Below are 18,866 nucleotides of genomic sequence, written 5' to 3'. Positions count from 1 at the left end.
TTTGTAGTGTTGCCATTTATGATTTCTAAAGTGTCCAAAATACTACATTTACAGACATTTTTGTGATTTTAAAGAGACTTCTTTTTGAAACTTTTCACTTTTTGTGACCATCATGCCGGAAAAGGATGCGCATAAAAGAACCAGAATTAATAAACAGAACTAACTTTCCATGCTACACATAGATATATACATGGAACTGGTAGCGAAAGTGACTTCTTCACTTACAAGTTTAAATGCTATGGAAAAATTAATTAAGACAAAAGTACAATCTTGAGGTATAATAGTGTCATTTGAATAAAAAATGATAGAGTAAAATTGTTTGTAATCGAACAGTTATTAACAAATTAAGTTATAAAAATAGAAGCATCTTAGTTTTTAAGATTCTTTATTTAATTTTTTTCAAAAGCTGTTTTTTGCTGGACCCGTTTAGTTGTCATAGAAATAGAGGAATAAAACTAAATAAATTATTTATGAAACAGGGTGCTATAATATCAACTTTTTGTGTTGATAATTCAATGTCGAGAAAATAAATTTTGAAAGTAAAAAGTCTTGTATCATCAAAAAAGAAATTGAAATTAATAATAGGAGTAAATTGCAAAAGTATAAAAAACAATTTTACAGCACTGTTACAAACTTAATTTTTTTTTTTTTTAAAGCAAGAATGGAAAGTATCCCCTTATACTAGACATGTAGGAATTTACTTATCAGACTGTGTAAACGCATTTAAAACAGTAATCTTCAAATCTCTAAAGTGACTAATTATATTATTTTTTACGTTATTATTTTGAAAAAAACTTCTTTATCGCAAGATATTGAAAGGGTGACTTAAAGCTTTTAAAATTTTCTGTTGATAAGGTTAGACTGTAAGAAGGTTCATTTACAAGAGGCAAATTCATGAATTCTCAATGCAAATCAATGCATTCTTCATGCATTGTATCTGTACAATGAGTTGTAGCAAAATTTATTATTTATCATCAATTTCTTTTTTATTTTGTTCATTATTATTTTTAAATATTTCAGTGGATGATAATGAATCAGAGTCTGAAGAATTTACTGTAAGAGATGGATACATACATTACGGATCAACTGTAAAACTTGTTTGTTCTGTGACTGGAATGGCTTTGCCAAGATTGGTTAGTATTTATGCTGATATGTAAGGTAAAATGTAGGCTATCAGCACCTAACATGTGGAGTATCTTTTGTTTTTGGGACGTACAACTAACACAATTAAGGGGGAGGGGGAAGGTTATTGAAATTAAAATGAAGTTCAGTATTCTGGTAGTTGGTCCATTTCAGTTTAAAAGCTTAAAACAAGAATTTTACAGGCATCGCAGCGTTCCTATATTCCTATATTTTCCTATATTTCTGAAAAAGTTCCTATAATTCCTATATTTTCCTATATTTTCAGTTTCCGATTCCTTTTTTTTTTTACTTTTCCCCTCGACTTTTGGCTACCGCCTTTTCCGCGATCCACGTGCAGCCGCCATTTTATCTTTCCTACTGTGCAGGGCTCCCAAATGGTTCGCTTTTCCCGCCAAAGTCCGTGTTTTATGGTAAAGTCCGCTTTAGACTTTAGACATTATGGTCTGATTAGTTCGCTTTTATATTGTTTTTGCTTAAATATCAGATTTTAAAAGTTTTTCATTTCGTTAAAAGTTACTGTTCTCCCAAGCACGCCGCCGCAGCGCGTGTTAAACAAAGTTCGTACGCCCATGAAAAACCTTGAAAAGTTCTTGGGGGGGGGGGGGGGGGAAAGGTCACACACACACATTTTCTAGTGTTTGAAAACCTTGAAAAAGTATAAAAAGTTTCTTTATTGCTTGAATTTATTTATTGTTTGGATTGTGCTTGTAATTCTTTTAAAAATATTTCATTAGTGCAATTTTCTGAACATATATATTCGATATGATTTATCGCGAAAAATTGCTTTCGTGTTTGAGGTTTCAATCCTTTTGCATCTTGTTAATATTTTGATTTTTTTTACAATCCAAAGTGATTTTGACATGTGCTTACCTTAGCTTAGCTTATTTTTCGTTTAATTTAAATAATTAATGAAGGAATTATTTTGGAAACCATGGCAACATTGAACTTACTCGGCTCGGACGCGGAAAAATGCTTCTCGCTTTTGAAATTTCAATCCTTTTGCATCTTGTAAATATGTTGATGTTTTCCACAATTAGAAGTTATTTTAGTATATGCTACTTTAGTTTAGCTTATTTTTCGTTTGATTTTAATAATTAACGAAGGAAATATTTTGGAAACCATAACAATAACATTGAGCTTATTCGGACTTCGCTGAAAATTGCATCTCGCGTTTGAAATTTCAATCCTTTTGCATCTTGTGAACATTTTGATGTTTTTGGCAATTTGAAGTTATTTTGACGTATGTTTCTATAGATTGGCTGATATTTCGTTTAATTTCAATAGTTAACCCAAGGAAATATTTTGGAAACCATAACAATAACATTGAGCTTATTCCGACTTCGCGGAAAATTGCATCTCGCGTTTGAAATTTCAATCCTTTTGCATCTTGTGAACATTTTGATGTTTTGACAATTGGAAGTTATTTTGACATATGTTTTTATAGATTAGCTTATTTTTCGTTTAATTTCAATAATTAATGAAGGAATTATTTTGGAAGCCATGGCAACATTGAACTTACTCGGATTTCGCGGAAAAATGCTTCTCGCGTTGGAAATTTCAATCCTTTTGCATCTTGTAAATATTTTGATGTTTTCCACAATTGGAAGTTATTTTGACATATGCTACCTTAGTTTAGCTTATTTTTCGTTTAATTTCAATAATTAACGAAGGAAATATTTTGAAAACCATAACAACATTGAGCTTATTCGGAATTCGCGGAAAATAGTTTCAATCCTTTTGCACCTTGTAAACATTTTGATGTTTTTGACAATTGGAAGTTATTTTGACATATGCTACTATAGATTAGCTTATTTTTCGTTTAATTTCAATAATTAACGAAGGAATTCTTTTGGAAGCCATGGCAACATTGAACTTAATCGGATTTCGCGGAAAAATGCTTCTCGCGTTGGAAATTTCAATCCTTTTGCATCTTGTAAATATTTTGATGTTTTCCACAATTGGAAGTTATTTTGACATATGCTACCTTAGTTTAGCTTATTTTTCGTTTAATTTCAATAATTAACGAAGGAAATATTTTGAAAGCAATAACAACATTGAGCTTATTCGGACTTCGCGGAAAATAATTTCAATCCTTTTGCATCTTGTAAACATTTAAATGTTTTTGACAATTGGAAGTTATTTTGACATATACTACTTTAGATTAGCTTATTTTTCATTTAATTTCAATAATTAACGTAGGAATTATTTTGGAAACCATGGTAACATTGAACTTACTCGGACTTCGCGGAAAATTGCTTTTAATGTTTGAAATTTCAATCTTTTTGAATCATGTAAATATTAAAATATTTTGCCCAATCGAATGTTATTTTCCCATATTCCAACTTAGATTAGCATGTTTAGGTTTAATTTAGTAGAAAATAAATAAATTTATTTTATGGGAAGCATTGCCAACATTGAACTTGGTTCGTGAAAATTTGCTTCTCTGAGCTTTCAATCGTTTTGCATCTTATAAATATTTTTATATTTATGGCAATTAGAAGTTATTTTGACATGCTACGTCAGATTAACTCGATTAAATTTTTACTTAAATAACTAAAAAATTAATATTTTTTGTGTTGTTTAATTCAAGCTTATTTAGTTTTCCAAACATAATTTTGATTAACATTAGCTTATTTTCGGTTATTACTGTTTTTTTTGTGTGGGAGGGGGAGGGGTATTAAATTTAAACAATTGAGCACATAACATTTTAAAGTAGCGTCTGTATATGAAACAAAGTTGAATTATGTAATTATATGAAGTTGAATTTGTACATCATTTCATTGTCATGATGCCTGCTGCTGTTGTTGTTGTGTGCCAAGTAGGCTCGCAGTTTGAGGTGCACTGCTTCACTTTTCCCAACTGTAGAGTAATTTGGTGTGAAGTCCGACTTCTACAGTACACACATGCCATAAGGACCCGTTTATAGGGGACAAGGACAAGAGAGAGAAAGTACGTCCATGCCCGAGCCGGGATTCGAACCCGGACCTTCCTATCGCAGTCAGACTTCTCTGACCACTAGACAAGGCAGGCGGCATGATGCCTGCTAAAGGGGGAATTTGTTCCCCCCCCCATAAAAGTTCAAAGCACTCATGGCCCTGCAATCATGGATTATTTTTTTTTAATGTAAGCTTTATGATTCTTGAAAATATACTTTGAATATAAAAATTGCAAAACTATGCCTCATGTGATCTGCTTCTCTTTGTGATTGAGAATTTCAGACATTTTTAGGGAAACTTTCAATACAGTAGATCTGTTTGGTGTGTGATGGATTCATATCGGTGGAGAAGGGATATAAATGCTATTAAAGAAGCATTACAATACAGAAAAACACAAAATAAATTTTAAAATATAGAAAGATGAAGCACAGCTTCATCTATCCTTCAGTGAGACTACCAGCATCCCTGATTCAATTCAAAATGTATCATTACGCCCATTTAGTTCTATGGAGGCTGCCTTAAGTGCTGCGCTAAGTGCCTCCCCCCCCCCCCTCCCATCCAAATGTTTGTGTAAATAATATTATTCAATGGATAAAAAGATCAGTTGTGCAGAAGGTGATAAAGGAATTGTATCATTAAAAATCAGTATTATGGTTAATTAACAAATTATTTTCATGGATTTAGCAGCAGGCAGCTAATTTGCCGTTTGATGCTTCCTTGTGTTTAAATGAATGGTCCTCTCAAGATCCTCTTTTTAATCCTAACTGGTCCTCTTTAGTCCTCTTTTTGATTGAAATTGGTCCTCTTTTACCCTTTTCTAAAACTGAAATGTGTTGGGAGCCCTGCATTAGTTTCTAGAAAAGTGAAATTTTATCTGCACAATTGCATTCAATCCTCATTGATTTGGAGGCTTTGGTATGAACTTAAAGAAACGGTTTTGATTACTAAAATGCAGTTTCCAAACGACTTCTCATTTATTTATTTTGAAGTAATTTAAAAACCTATTTTAACTTAAATTTTCCAAAATGCATGTTTTTGTAAACAAGTGCAAGGTTCTATTTATTAATTTTTTTTATGAAAGTAGTAAAAACTAACCCCCCCCCCTCACTTTTTGTACTTTAAAACTTTGGGACAGTGGTGGCCACCAAGTTTTTTAGGTCTGGATTATTTTGCTTTAATGACCAAATATTTCTTAATCAAATATATATTTTACTGGGTGTCCTTCAAAGTCATGGGAAATCGTGGATTTCAACTATGATCGAATTTGGTGCTGAAAAGTCAGGATTTTCAGGGGGGGGGGGGGAAATGGTCAAAAAGTATCATATCAGAGATTTTTCTGAAAAAAAATTACAGTATACATTTAAATTTTTAATTTGCATACATTTAAATTTTTACCTGAACACTTTTTCCTAGAAAAGAAAAGGAAATTCACAATAATTTCTTTTTCACAAAAATAAAGAAAATTCACAAAAAATATTTTGCTTTTTCGCATAACGGGGACTTAAAAAATGAAACCTGGATTGACCCCTGATATTACTGTGACATGTGACTTTGATTTCAGCATAGCACATGTTTCAACAACTTATAAAACTTTAAGTTTGGCTTTTACTGCATTGTCAAGTGATAACATAAATTAGAGCAGAACTTCACGAATTTCATTCTACTGTACAGCTTGCCCATCGCAGTATTGGATCATGCAAAATCTTTCATTATAATTTAGATTAGTGACACAACTATTTTAAGAAAGATTTGTGTTCATCTACAAAAAGTTTGGTCTATTTTTTTTTATTTTTAAAGAAGTATGCCTTAATATGTTTAGTACAAATTACAGTTTTACGCTCGTTTACTGTTTGTAAAATTGATTTTGTGTGTATTTTTAGACTTATTTATGCGTATGTATTGCACTTATGTCAGGTAGTGTAATTACATGTTTTTAATCGAATAGTAGTATTGCATTTTGAAAAAAAATGTCATACTGGCGAGCTTTGTTATTGAAATTCCTGTATATCCTTTTTTTTTCAAAATATTCCTATAATCTTTCGAAAAATTCCTATATTGTTTGCAGAAAATTCCTATATTTTCCATCGAATTCCTATATTTTTTTCAGAAAATTCCTATATTTTCCTATATTTTTGTTGGCAAATGTCACTTCTATCCCTGATTTTAGTAATGAAGAAAACTCAGTAAATGTTTTGTTTGCCTGGAATGTCTCCTTTTATAAGATGACACAAAAAATACTAGAAAACAACTGTTTGCATGTCATTAACTAATTATTTGTTTTTCCAACAAATAATTATTTTTTCAATTACTAGTTTAGTCTATAATGAACCTATTTCAGACATTTTTGACATGGAGCCCACTATTGATCTCTGATTTTTTGAAGATGACATTGCAAATGTACAGGCACAGCACCATTTACACATCTTCTTTTTCACTTCTCTATTCTTCCTTTTCTAAAGAAAAAGAAATTTGCTTCGCCCCTCATTTTGTATTTTTCTCAGTATTGTTCCTTATTGTTGGATGCTTCTGCAACCTGATTTTCACTCTTAATTGCATGCATTAATCATACTTGAAATAAAATAAATAATAGAAAAAACACATGACATTCGAGCTAAACCTTGTGTTGTTAAATCTGTAATTTTACTATACATTTTTTGTATAATTATGAATTTTTAAACTCTTCCGGTTAAGGTGTCATTCAGACTATGGGGACACTTTGTAGACAGTCCCAAAAGTAATTTGAAAACAAGATTTGACAATATTATAAGAAAAATAATAGCTTATAAAGTTGCAATTTTCAACATACAAGAATAGTGCAACCTGACTACAGTAGCATTGTACAAAAATTGGAGAACTGTAAAACAAGCAAACACCTATAATCTCCACAACTGCAGCTCAGATCACTGTTTCTAGTAGCAATTCAGGGAATCCATTTTTACACAACTAGTTCCATCATTCCCCGTAGATGTCAGGTGCATGTATTAAAAAAACATAAATATCCTTCATTAGGAAATGCTGTCATACTGGGTAACTTTACCCTATATTAAGTGGTCTAAAATAGCTACTACTTATATTTATTTCACCAGTAAGAGTAAAGAGTGGAGTAAAAAGTTCAAAGTGATTTATTATGCAAATCTTAGTTGTCATTTTATTGCCAAGTTTGAAGCATTAAAAATATATGGTTATTCTTCATTAGATTATAAGAAAAGTGGACAAACAAACTGCTTTATTAGATGCCGATGATCCTGTCTCCCAGCTACATAAATGTGCCTTTTATATGAAAGATACAGAACGGATGTACTTATGCTTGTCCCAAGAGAGGATAATCCAGTTTCAGGTAGTTATTCCTGGGCATAACTCCTTTCTGAAATTTATTTAATTTTAAATGCATGCATTCTAAGTTTTTATCTGCATTACACTCATCTATTTTTTATATAAATTTAACCATGTATGCTGTAATTATAGGCTACACCTTGCCCTAAAGAACCTAACAAAGAAATGATAAATGATGGAGCTTCATGGACAATTATTAGTACAGATAAGGCAGAATATACATTTTATGAAGGTATGGGTCCTGTGAGAGCACCAGTTACTCCTGTTCCAGTAGTCCATAGCTTAAATGTAAGGTTTGTTTGATGGAAAGTATTTTTTTTATGCATTAGTTTCATTTCTCCTGCAGAAAAATATTTTAAATGCTGTGATAAACTTTTTTTTTTTGGTTAACTGAAGAAAAAACAAAATATAAGCAAAATATGAATTTTAAATGTGGCAATATGTTTTTAAAAAATTGTTTGAAGTTGATGCATTCAAATATCTGAAACCTTCTGTTAACCTATTTGGTTTTATGACATGCTGAGATAGAAAAACTTTTGTTTTTTCTAAATAAAACTTTAGTTCAAGCAATTTTTTTAACTTAATTTAATTTTTTGAAATATCTTTCTGTTAAAGAAATGGTTTTTACACCCAAGAACATTACTTTTCAAGTTTAAACAGCTAAATAATTTCGAAAAAAGTTAATATTTTTTACACAAAAGTAAAAAAAAACACACACACCTTTATTACATAGCATCTCTTTCTCTCTCTTTTTTTTGCAATAATTAGAAACAATGCTTATGAATATGTTTTATTTATTTTTTTTTCTCTTTTGCTGAAAATGTAATAAATATATTAAAGGCAATTTTAAATTTATATGTTGTAGTTGTTGTCTGTGTGATATGAAGCTATACATAAAAATATGTTAAATGTTTGTAACAAATGCTGTGGAAGCAACGTGAAAATACTGCTACCAAATTAAGTTTTAAATGTTATGTAATTTTTGCTGCAAATGTTTTGCATTAGCTAAAGTTTTTAGTGATCACGTACAAAATTAAATATTCTGTTGCAAAACGGTGAGTTTACTTGATACAAAACTGGTCATTCTGGTACAAAATTGGCATTTTCGCTGATACACAAATGACTTTTTGATTTTCCACCCCTGAAATAGTGATATGAAGCACCTAGGAACAAAAGGGTTAAGTGTCTAATTTGAAAACTTGTGATAACTTATACAAATGATATGAGAAACTGCCAACTGTTTTGCGACAAAAATTTGAGATACTACTAGAAAGCCAAATTTTTCACTGGAAGTCTGTCTAGGGAAGTGCGGGTGTGTTTTACTCGAAACTTTAAAAAGTTCACTTGTTTCCTTTATTTTCACTACCTCTATTTGACTTTATCAACCTTTTGTGCATTCCTGGATTTTAAAGGTTTGCAATTTAGGATTTTTCTTCCCTATATTTTGTCCCAATTCTTAATAATTACTTGTTTTTTCTATTAAAATGGCACAAATATTTTGAAATATAATAAATGTTTTAAAATGAAATAAAATATAAATTTGCTGATGTAGAAGAACTTGAACATGCTTAATGATTTCGGCAATTCGTTTTTACACCCATGATTAAGTACTCAACAAATTTGCATTTGATTTAAAATAACATTGAAAGTATTCATCCACATGTCTATTGCTAAGAAAATTAAAAGAGAAAAAAACTGTGGCCCATTTCACATCATTTTTTTTTTTTTTTTTGTGAGTGAAATCAAATAAGTTGAAGAAAAAAATTCAGTGCTTCAAAAAAAAAATCCCTTTGAAAAATCAAACAGCCAATCCTTATATATATATATATATATATTAATAGCAGTATCTTCATACACCTCAAAACCTATAATTATTTAATTCCTATTTTTTTAGTTATGTGTATGAATATTTTGTGCTGCACTGGGTCATTAGGGTGTAGGTCATATTAATCAGTATAATTTCAGCAGCATTTAACAATGTGCTGTGTAAGTATGTCATTATGTTTGTGGGCAAGAATCCCACCTAGAATGTTTTTAAGGAAAAGATACAAGAAATTTCAGCAGAAATCAAAACATCTTGCTTGGGAGTGATTTTAATCTCTAACTGTTGACACAATAGTAAGCAAGGCAATTTTCCATAGCTTTTTTACTTGTATCTGTAATCAGGTAGACTCAACAATTTTTTACATTTAACATAATTGTTGAATCCTAATGCTATGATCTCCGATTTTACAGTTGCATATAACTGATTGAAATCAAAGCTAGATAAACAAGTCAGTTTTTTAAGTAAAATAGAATGATCTTGTAATTATGTAACACATTTAACAACATTTAATCCCATAAAAAAGGTCACATATGTTTTTGTTAATATGTTACAATATACCTTGTGCACAAATATGAAATACAAAACATAAAGGCAAGAAACATTTTCATTTGTTTATTTACATAATTCTACATCAAAAATACTTGTGTTTGATATTAGAAATTTTAATATGAATTTTTATTTAAGTTTCAGTTAAAACCATAGCTAATAGAAAATTCAAGCTAAATGTTGCAGTAATTTCTACTTTTAGTAATAAATATTTTTGACTGTTGATTTTTGATGATAAAAAAATGCATAATATTTACCTGTACTTTTATTGCAAATGTCAGATTCTGCATCATTGCTTTAAAAAAAGATGTAATTGAAAATACATGATTTTTTTGCTAAACTTAAGCATTTGAGATAGTACTCAAATTTTGTCTATTTTCCATAATAGCTGCCATAATATATATATATATATATATATATATATATATATATATATATATATATATATATATATAGTCGACTCTCGCTAACCTCATCAAAAAAATCAATTACATACTTTATTGAAAATAACTGTCAAGAAGAGTTTGACAGGTATTCTTTTTTCTTTCCACGTCAATTACATTTCCAGATGGGAAATATAGCATTGAATGTCTTTGTGTCAATATCAGGTATTGATTCAATGAACGGCCACATGACATGAATGGCACTTTCTGCTTTTTTAAAGGTGATCTTTTTTGGATTGATAAGTTCTTCAATGTCCTCATCTTCCTCTTCTGTTCTTTCAACATGTTTTCACCAAGTGGAATGTTCTGGGTCCGACACTGAGTTATCCATTTTATCAAGAATATTTCAACTTCTGGACATTCCTCAATCTTCATTCTTTTCCGATCCCCTTGATTATCATCAAAGTTTTTAAAAATAGTCTCTTTGTTTTTGAGAATGGTTGACAGTGTGCTGTTTGGAATACCAAACTCCTTCGCAATATCAATCTTTTTCTTTCTATTTTTTCATCCGCATCAATCACCTTTTTTTTGCTCTGCAATAAAAAGTGTATTGCATTTTTGTTTTGTAGCCATAATTCGATGAAAAATAAGCCTTAGCTTCTTCAGAGCACTAATAAGCAAAGTAGGAAGACGTACACTAGAACGAGAAAGGGTTGTGTTCTGAGAACTAGTCACTCCGGTTGAGAGAAACATTTATTCTAGAAACTCGAATATTGTCCACTGTTGACAGGAAACAGCAGCTGAAACATGTTTCCCCTCCCACATACCTGTGGTGAACACAACTTTGAAAATCACAAACAAAAGAGAAAGCCCAAGGACCCGTTTTTCTTCTCAAGAGCGCGTAAATGGGGAAGATAACAAAGTAAAAGGCATAGGAGTTTGAAAATCGAGTTTTGAGGATTTGAAATTTTTTTCATTGAATGGGAAATAAAATTTGAGTTATAAAGAAAAACGAAAAAATACTTCGAGTTAAAGAGATAAAATTTTATTGAGAAAGCATTAAAGGTGCAGGGAGATACTTTTTTTTTTTTTTTTTGAGTTATCGATTTCAAAGTTTATTTAAAAGTTTGAAGTTTATCCTGACAATACTTTACTTTCTGTTTTGTTTTTTAAAAATTATTTTGAATGTAACAGAGGTCAGTGTCACGGTTCATTAGAATTTCAAGTTACAAGTTTCTTCTTGTGAGTGTAAGTTTTGGAAAAAAATAACAATTTTATATATAATACTAGGTAACTCAAGTTCATGCATTGAAAGCATCCCACACTGCATCCAAGTCATGATATCAGCAAAAAGCAGAGTTATTAATTCATTAATTTTTTTACATATTTATAGTATCAATCTTAAGGTACTTTATGTTCCATATGTTTAATTCATATTTTAAGTAAACTTTAAAATGTGTTCAAATAATAAAACTATGTAACAACATTAAAAAAAAAAAAAAAAAAAAAACAGAAAAGTTTGTTTAAATATAATAAATAGGCCTACCTCTGTATTTTTGTGTTTGTGTCTGATAGTAAAATTAGTTGATTATTTTTTACTTTCAAAATAAAAATAAAGTATTTCAGGAAGAGATAATAATGAGAGTATTTTTTCCCCTATTAACATTTTTCATCTTAATTGCTTTTATTTTTAGCTTCACACATTTCAGCTATGGATATCTATCTGAATTTTACTATTTTAAAAAATCCAACTGTAGTAGCATGTTTTATTTATTATTTTCTTTTAATGCTGTTATAAGTTTAGATACACTTTTTTTATTCTAAATTAATTCTAGATTGTTTACTTTTAGTTGAATGGTGGAGGTGATGTCGCAATGTTAGAACTCTCAGGGGAAAGTTTTACTCCAAATTTAAGAGTATGGTTTGGGGAAGTTGAAGCAGAAACAATGTACAGGTACATTTTCTTTGTTGATGAATTTTTTAATTAATTGAAAAATAATAAAATATATATTAGAATGGGCATATGCAAAATGAAGTTATCCTATATTATTTGCACTACTCAAAGAATTTTTATCAATCAAAGTAAGAATCACATACAGTAGCTTCATCTTAGTATGCTCCTTTATGAACAAGGCTTTGTTGCCAAACCCATCTTTTATAGTGACTAAATAAAATCTGTGTATGGTAGTGTACTATGGCATTTTCTCATTTCAAAATGTAAAATTTATTTCTCTTTCAAAGAGCAGTTGCTATTGTTCGCCTGATCTTCTCAAGGGAGCTTTAGCATTTGGAATTAAAACTGGCTTAAGAAAGTTCACATGCAAACTAAAATACTGAAAATCAGACTATGAGGCCCTTTCAATATTAATGAGAAATAAAGTAATTCTTCATTTTTATTACAAAATATCTTAGGCATCAATGAGACTCATCTGGTCATTCTGAGCATAAGGTTCAATATTAAGACTTTTGTAAAGTTTATCCATAAATGATTGAAATAAGCACTAAATTTCGATTATATTATGAAAAGTCTGTAGTATGTTTGGTGTAAAGTTGTATGTTTGATAAATTTTGTTGTAGTTGTACTGAACACATGACTAGAGTAGCCACACAGGCCCTTTTATCTTTGGAGTGTTAAGACCAATAAAATTTATTTCGGTTAATTTGTTGGACAGTAGAGAACCAATTATCTGGAAAGATTGGGACCATCGCTATCCCAGATATTTGAATTTCGAGGTTTTCTGGATCGCTAACAAGCGCTATTGGCCAATTGTTTCTCAAACTTAAATTACTATAATAAATAGTGATACATATTAAATAAGAAGAAAACAGCTCAGAAAATCTTATAAACTAGAAACTCGCCCGTCAAGGTATGACAGGTGAAAATTGCTTCTCTTCTTCTACATTTCCACGAAGCAATTGCCTGTTCAGTGATATTTTGAAAGTTGAAATTTTAACCCTAACTCCAGTGGCTTATCCCTAAACTCCAGTAGATAGCGTTCATAGTTGACCGCTTTTTCGTTTCTTCATTCTCCTGAAATGCTAGTAAAACCAGTAAAACAGTTAATTTACAGCTCGAGTTCAGCCTTGTCACAATAAAGCCTTTCCCTGCGTGTTAAACTGTACTAAAACATATTATCAAATTATGCCGTGGCGCGAATTTCATTGTTGAAATACGCCGGTTACTTGATCATCAGCAATTATTTATGTGAGGATATCAAAATATTAAAAACTACTTGTGAGAGAATAATTTAAGCACCCAAAAACTTAAGTTATTCATAAGACTCGAGACCTTCACATTCAATTTAAAAAAGAAAAAAAAACTAAATTTTTGGATGTTTTAAAAAAAATCAAAGGAAGGTAAAATATTTTCTTCGAAAGATGTTATTTGAAGATGAAAAGGTCACAAAATTGACAAGAACTGTACGCAAACAATATAAATTATGAATTTTTTTTTTTTTTCAGAAAAAGTCTAAAAAAGGTGACCTCCTGCTTTAAATAAGAAGAGAACGTAATATTTAAAAAAAAAAAACGTCTAACAAAGTAAAATCAACCCATTATCTCTAAATAAAAATGTAACTACTTTGTCAGTTATTATTAGTATAATTTGACATTAAAATAGTATTATTCTTTTGAATTTACTTGCAATTTATGTGCAATATTTTTTATTTTATGCCTGCAATTATTTGTAGTTTTATCTAAAACTAAAAGAAACATGCAATATCTTGTACATTTTCACTATAACGACCTCCCACAGGGTCGCGACAGATCAGGGAAAAGTCAGGGAACTTTATTAATCAGGGAAAAATCAGGGAAATATCAGGGAATTTTGAAAAAATAACAAAAAATCAGGGAAAATTGATTTTATAAAGAAAAAATTTTTTTTTTTGCTTTACAAAATTAAGTACTCTAATTCCCTACGTATTTTCCTCCAATTATCTGTTCAAAAGAAAAAATAAAATTAATGAGGTGCGATATTTGTGCACTGCCGCATATTTGTGCAGCTTTTTTCCTCAACGTCAAAGTATTGAATCTTACTTATTAACCACAGGATGAACTTCCTAAAATTGCTTCTGTGTCTGTTAGGTTGTTTATTTTACCTAGCTTGAAATTTCCTTTTACGCTTTCAATGCTACGTAAAATAAACAACCATACAGGCAAAGAAGAAGCCTTCATTAATGGTTTAGCTCCTTTGTCTTTATTCCATTGTCTCGAAGTAATTAAGTGCTGTAATCAAGATTTCAAGAAGAAATCTTTGGTTTTTAAATTAATACTATGAAAGCTTAAACGTTATTACTTCTTTGCATTTTTAATTTAATTGCTAAAATTGAACTTTCAATTAAAAAAACCTTGTTTTTTGCCGTTATACTATTTGTTGTCACCGCAGATTATAAAGGTTTTCTTTTCTTCAGACTTAAGTAATTCTTTAATTTTATAACCAAGTTGTATTCTTCTTTCTTTTATATATTTTGAAATTAACTAATTGATTTTTTTTTCTTTTTCTTGCCTTTCAAAGTTGTTTGTTACAAAAGCAATCTAAGATTTTTTTTTCGTTACATACTGAAATCATTTGAAAATCTTTATTTTTTCATTGTTAAAATGCTGTATTCATTCATTAAAATCTATGTTCTTGATTAGAGAAAAGCTCCCTATGAATGGATGTCAAATGGTTTCATCTGTTTTGCATAAATATGTCAATTAGTTATATAAGAATAAGTACATTACTTCTATTCTTTCACTATTACTTGTTATTCTTGCAACAATTATTATACTGTTTGAAAACTTAGTTCAAAATAATTTCAATTACTTTTTAGTTCTATCATAAATGCACATATGTTTTTAAGAGTAATTTTAATAGTTTCTTAAAATTCTTATGCTAAGTGGTTTCTGAAAGTAAAGTATCTTTTTTTTTTTTAATTTTCTATAATCTTTCCATGTATAAAAATTTAATATACTGTTTTGTAGATTTTTCCCCCCTCCCAAAAAAATTGTCTTTTTATTATTTTTTTTAACCATTTTATTAAAAAAGTAGCATCTTTTTTAAAATATATCTTTTGTTCAACAACTTTACACAACTTAAAACATTTAAAATACTGTATTTTATACAAACATACAATGGATTTCAAGTAGAGCAAAGAAAGAAAACCATTATCATTGGTAACGTAAATCAGGGAAATTTGGTGAACTTAATCAGGGAAATCAGGGAAAAGTCAGGGAATTTTTTTTCACAGTTCCTGTCGCCACCCTGGTCCCATTATAGCGACCAATTTTATTTGGACTACAGGGGTTGTTATAATGAGCATCGACTATATTAATGTAGATTTTATGGTAACTTTTATTTGAAATGTTTCAACTTAAATGAGAAAGGCACTTTGATAATTTATTTTATAATTTATTTACCAGGTGTCAAGAGAGTATTTTATGTGTAGTTCCTGATATTTCTGCCTTTCGAGAAGGTTGGCAGTTTGTTCGACAACCAACACAGGTATTTTTCTTTTCAATTGTTGTTAAAGTTCCAGCAGTATTTGGTGATGAGAGTGTGGTTGAGCAATATACTAATCGAGTTGAAAACCATTTATTGATCTCTAATACATTCTTAAATGAAAGTAGCTGACTGAGCCAATAAGTAAACTTAAGTCAAGCATCAACCAACTGATCAGGCATTACAAGTTACGCTTACTACAAAAAACCTTAAAAAGCGTAAGTGATTCCTATTCCGGGCTGATGAGTGCTAAGAAGCACAAAACTGCAGTCCTCGGGTGGAATAACTGAGCTGGTGGTGTATTTGAAGTCTTTCTGACTTAGCCCTGGCTTTAGGGCTGTAACTTACTACAAAATACCTTAGCTTTGCCATCAATCTTTGAGTTGAACCGCACCATTGCTGCGGTCGCTAATCTGGTTTGCTAATTCTGAAATAGCTACCAGTTTGTTTGGCTCTCTTGGCTCCCTTAAGAGATTTTTCGCCTCCAGCTCATGTGATTCCTATTCCGGGCTGATGAGTGCTAAGAAGCACGAAACTCCATTCCTCGGGTGAAATAACTGAGCTGGTGGTGTATTTGAAGTATTTCTGCCTTAGCCCTGGCTTTAGGGCGGTAACTTACTACAAAAAAAATCTGATTTATAATCATTAAGTTTTATTTTTACATTTTTAATGCTTTTATCATTCTTTAAAGGTACAGAGTTTTTTATGTCCAGTTTTGCTTCTGTTGCTTTCATCAAATTTAACATGAAGAGTTTCAATTACTTTACCACTAGAAGGGAAATAAATTCGGTATCCTCTGCTATTTAACTGCATAACCAACCATTACACCTGTTTTTCCTTCAGGGGATAATTTGTCCCTTTTTTGTTTTGGAATATGAACGTAAGCCAAACTACCAAATAATCTAGAGTGTTTGATTGAAGGTATTTTTTTATACCATCATTCAAGTATTTTTGACTCTTTTCCCTTCAGAAATTCGATTTTTACACAAACATAATGAAAAAGAACTTAAAGCGATAAATTTTCAGTAACTTAGATTTGTTTAATATTGCCCAAACTGCATCAATTTTGTAACCATTAAATCTTCCTGCTAATAGATTCATTTCTGGTAATGAATCCAGTAAAATGACATTTTACAAAAGGATTTTTGTCTTTTAATTTATATATTTTCATAAATAGCGAAAAGATGAGAAGGTAGGGTGTTGCACACTTTTACTGACAGTTTTCTCAGGAAAAGTCAAACAAGATCACTGACACAGAGAGAGTATCAACAGGACTTCTGCACTCTAGGCTTCGTGGAAAATTATGCACTTGACAGATTCATAACTAGTTGAATCAGACCCTCCAATCTATGCATTTTTTTTTTTTTTTTAATTTTAGCCATGACATTTTTCTTGTTCTTAGAGGAAAGCCCCAAGATTTTTATTAAAATTTTTGCTGCATTATAGGTTTGGTCAAAATTAAGGGAATGTTTTACTAATCTCAAAGATTTTTACTAGTTTCAAAAAATTTAACCATTGTCCCCTTCACATGGTTCATGGTTTCTCTATTTTTTTTTCCTGTGTCCCCCAAACATTTTTTCTGGTCCCCAAGGGGGTAACATGGCCCCTATCTAGAAACCCTGTTCTAGAGGGAACTTCTTGTTATTACTCCAGATCATTTGATGGATGGGAATGCCTGTCACAAATGAATGTTCTTAAAAGAATTACGATATTCATGTTTATTCCCAATATCATTGTTTTGAGAGTCAGCCTTTTGGGAAGCTTTGACTGTGATCTATTATTATGAGGGAGGTATAGAATGAAAATGCAATTACATTAATCTATTTTAAGAGAAATATTACAGATTCTTATTTATATTTTTTTGTATCTTTATATTATAATTATAATATTCACACAAACCAGTTTTAGCTAATACCAAATTTGATTTTACAGGTTCCTGTTTCATTAGTTCGCAGTGATGGCATTATTTATGCCACTGGGTTGACTTTTACTTATACACCAGAACCTGGCCCAAGGCCCCACTGTCCACAAATTGAAGAAGTTTTACGACCTCCTACATTACATAATCAAATGACTGAAAGCATGGGTCATTCTCAAAGTTCAGTTTTGATGCCTCCTCAAAGTTACCATGATCATAACCTATGATCTTGAATTTTTAATGCAGTGCTGGAAAATATATTAAGGCCATGTATATGACATCATTTTTTCCAATCTGCTTTTTGAATGTTTTGTAAATATAAGCACATTGCAAAAAATGACAGCTTTAAATATAGTAGAACCCTGAGTATAAGTTATCCCGCTTCTGATGTCATTTCCTGCTGGTTTTTGAAAATAACACTACTGATAATGTTAAAATATTCCACATTTTTCATTAATATTTTCTGAATATCCTTTAATATGTTTTTCTACAAACAGACCAAGATCCCTTTTCATCCGCAAGACTCACACTGATGGTTTTTTTTCCTCTGTTTCTTCTTTTTTTCTTTTTCTTTTTTTTAAAAGATAAATTTGTTTTACAGCTGTTTGAAGCTACTCTGGCTCTTTTTTAAATTCTGTCTTTATGTCCTTTGTCAGTGTGTGAATGGTTTCTTTGGATCATTCAATCTTCCTTCATGACAATGAGGACTAGAGCCGCTAACTCTCTTTTTGCTAATGATCCAGCTGTCGATGATGCACGAATAGTTTCTTCTCATCATGAGTTCCTTCAATATTGGATTTAACCCCCCCCCCCTTCCAAAGTTAGTGATAAAGATATTGAAAAGGAAGAAGAAAAAATTGGAGGATGTCTTGGCAGCTAATTAAGCAATTCAATGCATCAAAGGACTGAAACAATTTTTATTTGTGAATGACAGCCAAGAAGCAAATAATACAAAAAGTTGATAGTATACAAAGTGCTATAAATAAAATTGTATCTGAAAACACTAATTAATTTGATAAGTGCCAATTTGTAAACAATATGCTGAGATTTTTAACCTCACCCCGATTTTCTGTTTTTCCGCTTGGTAAGTCTTATATCACTGGTCCGGTCCAACAGAATAGGTAAATTCGAGGTTCCTCTGTAAATGAATAAAATATGAAGAATGAAGTTCCATTTAAATTTCATATTTATCACAACAAACCACAACCTGGAAAAAATAATTGAACCATGCTCAATTTAAAACCTTTTCTCATTTTATTTATTTATTTGGTATCTTATTTATCTCTGCAGAACTGCCATGACA

At 30.5% G+C, this 18,866-nt stretch overlaps 1 protein-coding gene across 2 annotated transcripts in view; it reads left to right on the top strand.

The window, feature by feature from the left end:
- Nucleotides 1-18,015, top strand: part of LOC129218432 (recombining binding protein suppressor of hairless-like) — a 110,218-nt gene extending 92,203 nt beyond the window's left edge. For both annotated transcript variants that reach the window (XM_054852690.1, XM_054852691.1), the window contains exons 10-15: nucleotides 1,021-1,133; nucleotides 7,276-7,416; nucleotides 7,545-7,700; nucleotides 12,017-12,120; nucleotides 15,567-15,648; nucleotides 17,578-18,015. In XM_054852690.1, the coding sequence (XP_054708665.1) occupies nucleotides 1,021-1,133; nucleotides 7,276-7,416; nucleotides 7,545-7,700; nucleotides 12,017-12,120; nucleotides 15,567-15,648; nucleotides 17,578-17,790 (809 nt within the window). In that variant the 3' untranslated portion in view covers nucleotides 17,791-18,015. The remainder of the gene's footprint in view (nucleotides 1-1,020; nucleotides 1,134-7,275; nucleotides 7,417-7,544; nucleotides 7,701-12,016; nucleotides 12,121-15,566; nucleotides 15,649-17,577) is intronic.
- The last annotated feature ends 851 nt before the right edge of the window (nucleotides 18,016-18,866 follow it).

The sequence above is a fragment of the Uloborus diversus genome, chromosome 3 (assembly GCF_026930045.1).
Source record: "Uloborus diversus isolate 005 chromosome 3, Udiv.v.3.1, whole genome shotgun sequence".
Taxonomy (NCBI): Eukaryota; Metazoa; Arthropoda; class Arachnida; order Araneae; family Uloboridae; genus Uloborus; species Uloborus diversus.
Note: the sequence above shows the minus strand (reverse complement) of the source record. Positions and strands in the feature narration are given on the sequence as shown.